General features: G+C 40.1%; 1 protein-coding gene across 1 annotated transcript in view; it reads right to left on the bottom strand.

The window, feature by feature from the left end:
• LOC118966671 (slit homolog 2 protein) overlaps positions 1-10,000 on the bottom strand; it is a 126,074-nt gene that overhangs the window by 36,314 nt on the left and 79,760 nt on the right. Inside the window, exons 19-20 of the mRNA XM_090211782.1 lie at positions 5,536-5,699; positions 3,497-3,529 (exon numbers count right to left, since the gene is read on the bottom strand). Of these exons, the coding sequence (XP_090067908.1) occupies positions 3,497-3,529; positions 5,536-5,699 (197 nt within the window). The remainder of the gene's footprint in view (positions 1-3,496; positions 3,530-5,535; positions 5,700-10,000) is intronic.

Here is a 10,000-nt window from a genome sequence, read left to right as displayed (position 1 = left end):
TAATATATACTGTACACAGCCACCCATCCACACACACAGTACAACACTAATATATACTGTACACAGCCCCCCATCCACACACACAGTACAACACTAATATATACTGTACACAGCCCCCCATCCACACACAGTACAACACTAATATATACTGTACACAGCCCCCCATCCACACACAGTACAACACTAATATATACTGTACACAGCCCCCCATCCACACACACAGTACAACACTAATATATACTGTACACAGCCCCCCATCCACACACACAGTACAACACTAATATATCCTGTACACAGCCCCCCATCCACACACACAGTACAACACTAATATATACTGTACACAGCCCCCCATCCACACACACAGTACAACACTAATATATCCTGTACACAGCCCCCCATCCACACACACAGTACAACACTAATATATCCTGTACACAGCCCCCCATCCACACACACAGTACAACACTAATATATACTGTACACAGCCCCCCATCCACACACAGTACAACACTAATATATACTGTACACAGCCCCCCATCCACACACAGTACAACACTAATATATACTGTACACAGCCCCCCATCCACACACAGTACAACACTAATATATACTGTACACAGCCACCCATCCACACACAGTACAACACTAATATATACTGTACACAGCCCCCCATCCACACACACAGTACAACACTAATATATCCTGTACACACCTACATACATACAGTACAACACTAATATATACTGTACACAGCTACATACAGTACAACACTAATATATACTGTACACAGCCCCCCATCCACACACACAGTACAACACTAATATATCCTGTACACACCTACATACACACAGTACAACACTAATATATCCTGTACACAGCTACATACAGTACAACACTAATATATCCTGTACACACCTACATACATACAGTACAACACTAATATATCCTGTACACACCTACATACATACAGTACAACACTAATATATCCTGTACACAGCTACATACAGTACAACACTAATATATCCTGTACACACCTACATACATACAGTACAACACTAATATATACTGTACACAGCTACATACACACAGTACAACACTAATATATCCTGTACACAGCTACATACAGTACAACACTAATATATCCTGTACACACCTACATACATACAGTACAACACTAATATATCCTGTACACACCTACATACATACAGTACAACACTAATATATCCTGTACACAGCTACATACAGTACAACACTAATATATACTGTACACAGCCCCCCATCCACACACAGTACAACACTAATATATACTGTACACAGCCCCCCATCCACACACACAGTACAACACTAATATATACTGTACACACCTACATACATACAGTACAACACTAATATATACTGTACACAGCTACATACACACAGTACAACACTAATATATCCTGTACACAGCTACATACAGTACAACACTAATATATACTGTACACACCTACATACATACAGTACAACACTAATATATCCTGTACACAGCTACATACAGTACAACACTAATATATCCTGTACACAGCCCCCCATCCACACACAGTACAACACTAATATATACTGTACACAGCCCCCCATCCACACACACAGTACAACACTAATATATACTGTACACAGCCACCCATCCACACACACAGTACAACACTAATATATACTGTACACAGCCACCCATCCACACACAGTACAACACTAATATATACTGTACACAGCCCCCCATCCACACACACAGTACAACACTAATATATCCTGTACACACCTACATACATACAGTACAACACTAATATATACTGTACACAGCTACATACAGAGAAAGTCCTGCACAAGTTTTTCACGAGACTTAATAATCACACACACTGTTTCTGTCCCAAATGGCACCCTATTCTCTATAGACCAGAGCCCTATTCCCTATATAGTACACTACTATAGACCAGGGCCCTATTCTCTATATAGTGGTACTACTATAGACCCTATTCCCTATATAGTGGTACTACTATAGACCCTATTCCCTATATAGTGGTACTACTATAGACCCTATTCCCTATATAGTGGTACTACTACAGACCCTATTCTCTATATAGTGGTACTACTATAGACCAGAGCCCTATTCCCTGTATAGTGCATTACTATAGACCAGAGCCCTATTCCCTATATAGCGTACTACTATAGACCAGAGCCCTATTCCCTATATAGTGGTACTACTATAGACCAGAGCCCTATTCCCTATATAGTGGTACTACTATAGACCAGAGCCCTATTCCCTATATAGTGTACTACTATAGACCAGAGTCCTATTCCCTATATAGCATACTACTATAGACCAGAGTCCTATTCGCTATATAGCATACTACTATAGACCAGAGCCCTATTCCCTATATAGTACACTACTTTAGACCAGAGCCCTATTCCCTATATAGTACACTACTATAGACCAGAGCCCTATTCCCTATATAGTGCACTACTATAGACCAGAGCCCTGTTCCCTATATAGCGTACTACTATAGACCAGAGCCCTATTCCCTATAAAGTGTACTACTATAGACCAGAGCCCTATTCCATATATAGTACACTACTTTAGACCAGAGCCCTATTCGCTATATAGCATACTACTATAGACCAGAGCCCTATTCCCTATATAGCATACTACTATAGACCAGAGTCCTATTCGCTATATAGCATACTACTATAGACCAGAGCCCTATTCCCTATATAGTACACTACTATAGACCAGAGCCCTATTCCCTATATAGTACACTACTTTAGACCAGAGCCCTATTCACTACATAGCGTACTAATATAGACCAGAGCCCTATTCCCTATATAGTGCACTACTATAGACCAGAGCCCTGTTCCCTATATAGCGTACTACTATAGACCAGAGCCCTATTCCCTATATAGTGTACTACTATAGACCAGAGCCCTATTCCATATATAGTACACTACTTTAGACCAGAGCCCTATTCCCTATATAGCGTACTACTATAGACCAGAGCCCTATTCCCTATATAGCATACTACTATAGACCAGAGCTCTATTCCCTATATAGTGGTACTACTATAGACCAGAGCCCTATTCCCTATATAGCATACTACTATAGACCAGAGCCCTATTCCCTATATAGTGTACTACTATAGACCAGAGCCCTATTCCCTATATAGTACACTACTTTAGACCAGAGCCCTATTCCCTATATAGTGGCACTACTATAGACCCTATTCCCTATATAGTGGTACTACTATAGACATATATAGGCTGATTGGTTCATGACAGTATGGAGGTCTACACACTGGAGGCTGATTGGTTCATAACAGCAGTATGGAGGTCTACACACTGGGACTGACAGAGGAGAGAGAGGAGCATTCAGGTCAGAGGTCAGGGTTCAAGCACTGGGCTGGGATTGGCTGAAGGGACTTGGGGAGGCGGGACCAAGGGGGTAGTACTCGGATGTGATTGGCTACTTTACCTGGCACGAGAAGACCACAAGGCCCGGGGACGTCTACAATGTCGTCAATCAAACCAGGAAGATATTACGCATATGTTAATAAAAAGGACGAGATGTTTTGAATAATAAACTTTATAGACTGTTATTGTTTTATTAATGAACTTTATAGACTGTTAATGTTTTAATAATGAACTTTATAGACTGTTAACGTTTTAATAATGAACTTTATAGACTGTTAACGATTTAATTGTGAACTTTATAGACTGTTAATGTTTTAATAATGAACTTTATAGACTGTTAATGTTTTAATAATGAACTTATAGACTGTTATTGTTTTATTAATGAACTTTATAGACTGTTAACGATTTAATTGTGAACTTTATAGACTGTTATTGTTTTATTAATGAACTTTATAGACTGTTAATGTTTTAATAATGAACTTTATAGACTGTTAACGTTTTAATAATGAACTTTATAGACTGTTAACGATTTAATTGTGAACTTTATAGACTGTTAATGTTTTAATAATGAACTTTATAGACTGTTAATGTTTTAATAATGAACTTATAGACTGTTATTGTTTTATTAATGAACTTTATAGACTGTTAACGATTTAATTGTGAACTTTATAGACTGTTAATGTTTTATTAATGAACTTTATAGACTGTTAACGATTTAATTGTGAACTTTATAGACTGTTAATGTTTTTGATAATGAACTTTATAGACTGTTAACGATTTCATAATGAACTTTATAGACTGTTAATGTTTTAATAATTAACTTTATAGACTGTTATTGTTTTGAATAATAAACTTTATGGACTGTTAATGTTTTAATAATGAACTTTATAGACTGTTAATGTTTTAATAATGAACTTTATAGACTGTTATTGTTTTAATAATGAACTTTATAGACAGTTGTTGTTTTAATAATGAACTTTATAGACTGTTAATGTTTTAATAATGAACTTTATAGACTGTTAATGTTTTAATAATGAACTTTATAGACTGTTATTGTTTTAATAATGGACTTTATAGACTGTTATTGTTTTAACAATGAACTTTATAGACTGTTAATGTTTTAATAATGAACTTTATAGACTGTTAATGTTTTAATAATGAACTTTATAGACTGTTAATGTTTTAATAATGAACTTTATAGACTGTTATTGTTTTAATAATGAACTTTATAGACTGTTATTGTTTTAATAATGAACTTTATAGACTGTTAATGTTTTAATAATGAACTTTATAGACTGTTAATGTTTTAATAATGAACTTTATAGACTGTTAATGTTTTAATAATGAACTTTATAGACTGTTATTGTTTTAATAATGGACTTTATAGACTGTTATTGTTTTAACAATGAACTTTATAGACTGTTAATGTTTTAATAATGAACTTTATAGACTGTTAATGTTTTAATAATGAACTTTATAGACTGTTAATGTTTTAATAATGAACTTTATAGACTGTTAATGTTTTAATAATGAACTTTATAGACTGTTAATGTTTTAATAATGAACTTTATAGACTGTTCATGTTTTAATAATGAACTTTATGGACTTAATGTTTTAATAATGAACTTTATAGACTGTTAATGTTTTAATAATGAACTTTATAGACTGTGTGTATTTTTAGTCCACTAGTTGGTGGACAACAATATCTATGGCGGCAGGGTAGCCGGGGCGGCAGGGTAGCCTAGTGGTTAGAGCGTTGGGCTAGTAACCGGAAGGTTGTGAGTTCAAACCCCCGAGCTGACAAGGTACAAATCTGTCGTTCTGCCCCTGAACAGGCAGTTAACCCACTGTTCCCAGGCCGTCATTGAAAATAAGAATTTGTTCTTAACTGACTTGCCTAGTTAAATAAAGGTAAAAAAAAAAAAAAAAAAAAAAAAAAAAAAATGGCAACTGGTGGTCTCCTTTAAGAGCACTCCGCAAGTGTGTGTGAGTGTGTGGGAGTGTGTGTGTGTGTTTGTAAGTCTGTGTGTGTGTGTGTGTGTGTGTGTATATAAGATGTGTGTGTATAAGGTGTGTGTGTGTGTGTAAGGTGTGTGTTACCTGTGCAGGTGAACTTCTTGGACGGTGTGGTCAGCAGTAGTTTGTCTGTCATGTCTCCAGGACCGGCACAGCGGGCGATACCCGGTTCCCTATACCCACTCTGCACCCAGTCAGACAGCCACTGCATCCTACAGTCACAGTATAGGGGGTTGGCCCCCAGAGCCCTGCACACACACACACACACAGACACACAGACACACAGACACACACACACACACACGCACACACACACACGCACACACACACACACACACACACACACACACACACACACACACACACACCACACACACACACACACACACTTAATATCGGGATACATCCAGTGCATGTGTGAATTTCAATGTGTGTTTATTAGTATAAGTATTTATTAAGGATCTCTATCTACCAAGACAGCAGCTACTCTTCCTGGGGTTTATTATGGGATCTCTATCTACCAAGGCAGAAGCTACTCTTCATGGGATATCTATCTACCAAGGCAGCAGCTACTCTTCCTGGGGTTTATTATGGGATATCTATCTACCAAGGCAGCAGCTACTCTTCCTGGGGTTTATTATGGGATCTCTATCTACCAAGGCAGCAGCTACCCTTCCTGGGGTTTATAATGAGAAGAGATGCAGTCAATCTCTCCTCCACTTTGAGCCAGGAGAGATTGACATGCATATTATTAATGTTAGCTCTCTGTGTACATCCAAGGCCAGCCGTGCTGCCCTGTTCTGAGACAATTTCAAAGTCATTTTTTGTGGCACCTGACCACACGACTCAACAGTAGTCCAGGTGTGACAAAACTAGGGCCAGTAGGACCTGCCTTGTTGATAGTGTTGTTAAGAAGGTAGAAACTAGGGCCTGTAGGACCTGCCTTGTTGATAGTGTTGTTAAGAAGGTAGAAACTAGGGCCTGTAGGACCTGCCTTGTTGATAGTGTTGTTAAGAAGGTAGAAACTAGGGCCTGTAGGACCTGCCTTGTTGATAGTGCTTTTAAGAACGTAGAAACTAGGGCCTGTAGGACCTACTTTGTTGAGAGTGTTGTTAAGAAGGTAGAAACTAGGGCCTGTAGGACCTGCCTTGTTGATAGTGCTGTTAAGAAGGTAGAAACCAGGGCCTGTAGGACCTGCCTCGTTGATAGTGATGTTTCAGAAGGTAGAAACTAGGGCCTGTAGGACCTGCCTTGTTGATAGTGATGTTTCAGAAGGTAGAAACTGGGACCTGTAGGACCTGCCTTGTTGATAGTGTTGTTAAGAAGGTAGAAACTAGGGCCTGTAGGACCTGCCTTGTTGATAGTGTTGTTAAGAAGGTAGAAACGAGGGCCTGTAGGACCTACCTTGTTGATAGTGCTTTTAAGAACGTAGAAACTAGGTGCCTGTAGGACCTGCCTTGTTGAGAGTGTTGTTAAGAAGGTAGAAACTAGGGCCTGTAGGACCTGCCTTGTTGATAGTGATGTTAAGAAGGTAGAAACTAGGACCTGTAGGACCTGCCTTGTTGATAGTGATGTTTCAGAAGGTAGAAACTAGGACCTGTAGGACCTGCCTTGTTGATAGTGATGTTTCAGAAGGTAGAAACTAGGACCTGTAGGACCTGCCTTGTTCATAGTGATGTTTCAGAAGGTAGAAACTAGGGCCTGTAGGACCTGCCTTGTAGATAGCGATGTTTCAGAAGGTAGAAACTAGGGCCTGTAGGACCTGCCTTGTTGATAGTGATGTTTCAGAAGGTAGAAACTAGGACCTGTAGGACCTGCCTTGTTGATAGTGATGTTTCAGAAGGTAGAAACTAGGGCCTGTAGGACCTGCCTTGTTGATAGTGATGTTTCAGAAGGTAGAAACTAGGACCTGTAGGACCTGCCTTGTTGATAGTGATGTTTCAGAAGGTAGAAACTAGGACCTGTAGGACCTGCCTTGTTGATAGTGATGTTTCAGAAGGTAGAAACTAGGACCTGTAGGACCTGCCTTGTTGATAGTGATGTTTCAGAAGGTAGAAACTAGGGCCTATAGGACCTGCCTTGTTGATAGTGATGTTTCAGAAGGTAGAAACTAGGACCTGTAGGACCTGCCTTGTTGATAGTGATGTTTCAGAAGGTAGAAACTAGGACCTGTAGGACCTGCCTTGTTGATAGTGATGTTTCAGAAGGTAGAAACTAGGGCCTGTAGGACCTGCCTTGTTGATAGTGATGTTTCAGAAGGTAGAAACTAGGACCTGTAGGACCTGCCTTGTTGATAGTGTTGTTAAGAAGGTAGAAACTAGGGCCTGTAGGACCTGCCTTGTTGATAGTGTTGTTAAGAAGGTAGAAACTAGGACCTGTAGGACCTGCCTTGTTGATAGTGATGTTTCAGAAGGTAGAAACTAGGACCTGTAGAACCTGCCTTGTTGATAGTGATGTTTCAGAAGGTAGAAACTAGGACCTGTAGAACCTGCCTTGTTGATAGTGATGTTTCAGAAGGTAGAAACTAGGACCTGTAGGACCTGCCTTGTTGATAGTGATGTTTCAGAAGGTAGAAACTTGGACCTGTAGGACCTGCCTTGTTGATAGTGATGTTTCAGAAGGTAGAAACTAGGGCCTGTAGGACCTGCCTTGTTGATAGTGATGTTTCAGAAGGTAGAAACTAGGACCTGTAGGACCTGCCTTGTTGATAGTGATGTTTCAGAAGGTAGAAACTAGGGCCTGTAGGACCTGCCTTGTTGATAGTGATGTTTCAGAAGGTAGAAACTAGGGCCTGTAGGACCTGCCTTGTTGATAGTGATGTTTCAGAAGGTAGAAACTAGGGCCTGTAGGACCTGCCTTGTTGATAGTGATGTTTCAGAAGGTAGAAACTAGGACCTGTAGGACCTGCCTTGTTGATAGTGATGTTTCAGAAGGTAGAAACTAGGACCTGTAGGACCTGCCTTGTTGATAGTGATGTTTCAGAAGGTAGAAACTAGGGCCTGTAGGACCTGCCTTGTTGATAGTGATGTTTCAGAAGGTAGAAACTAGGACCTGTAGGACCTGCCTTGTTGATAGTGATGTTTCAGAAGGTAGAAACTAGGGCCTATAGGACCTGCCTTGTTGATAGTGATGTTTCAGAAGGTAGAAACTAGGGCCTGTAGGACCTGCCTTGTTGATAGTGATGTTTCAGAAGGTAGAAACTAGGACCTGTAGGACCTGCCTTGTTGATAGTGATGTTTCAGAAGGTAGAAACTAGGACCTGTAGGACCTGCCTTGTTGATAGTGATGTTTCAGAAGGTAGAAACTAGGGCCTGTAGGACCTGCCTTGTTGATAGTGATGTTTCAGAAGGTAGAAACTAGGACCTGTAGGTCCTGCCTTGTTGATAGTGATGTTTCAGAAGGTAGAAACTAGGACCTGTAGGTCCTGCCTTGTTGATAGTGATGTTTCAGAAGGTAGAAACTAGGACCTGTAGGTCCTGCCTTGTTGATAGTGATGTTTCAGAAGGTAGAAAGTAGGACCTGTAGGACCTGCCTTGTTGATAGTGATGTTTCAGAAGGGCATGCGGCATGTCACTAGTAAAGATTTTATAAAGTAAGGGTCCTAGACAGCTGCCCTGGGGAATGCCTGATTCAACCTGGATTATGTTGTAGAGGCTTCCATTAAAGAACACCCTCTGGTCTGTTAGACAGATAACTCTTTATCCACATTATAGCAGGGGGTGTAAAGCCATAACACCCTCTGTGGTCTGTTAGACAGATAACTCTTCATCCACATTATAGCAGGGGGTGTAAAGCCATAACACCCTCTGTGTTCTGTTAGACAGGTAACTCTTTATCCACATTATAGCAGGGGGTGTAAAGCCATAACACCCTCTGTGTTCTGTTAGACAGGTAACTCTTCATCTACATTATAGCAGGGGGGTGTAAAGCCATAACACTCTCTGTGTTCTGTTAGACAGGTAACTCTTTATCCACATTATAGCAGGGGGTGTAAAGCCATAACACCCTCTGTGTTCTGTCAGACAGGTAACTCTTTATCCACATTATAGCAGGGGGTGTAAAGCCATAACACCCTCTGTGTTCTGTTAGACAGCTAACTCTTTATCCACATTATAGCAGGGGGTGTAAAGCCATAACACCCTCTGTGTTCTGTTAGACAGGTAACTCTTTATCCACATTATAGCAGGGGGTGTAAAGCCATAACACCCTCTGTGTTCTGTCAGACAGGTAACTCTTTATCCACATTATAGCAGGGGGTGTAAAGCCATAACACCCTCTGTGTTCTGTCAGACAGGTAACTCTTTATCCACATTATAGCAGGGGGTGTAAAGCCATAACACCCTCTGTGTTCTGTCAGACAGGTAATTATTTATCCACATTATAGCAGGGGGTGTAAAGCCATAACACCCTCTGTGTTCTGTCAGACAGCTAACTCTTTATCCACATTATAGCAGGGGGTGTAAAGCCATAACACCCTCTGTGTTCTGTTAGACAGCTAACTCTTTATCCACATTATAGCAGGGGGTGTAAAGCCATAACACCCTCTGTG

This window comes from Oncorhynchus mykiss, chromosome 19 (assembly GCF_057628025.1).
Source record: "Oncorhynchus mykiss isolate SJ-2025 chromosome 19, ASM5762802v1, whole genome shotgun sequence".
NCBI classification, from domain to species: Eukaryota; Metazoa; Chordata; class Actinopteri; order Salmoniformes; family Salmonidae; genus Oncorhynchus; species Oncorhynchus mykiss.
The sequence above is the reverse complement of the archived record's forward strand: the minus strand, read 5'-3'. Positions and strand labels throughout refer to the sequence as shown.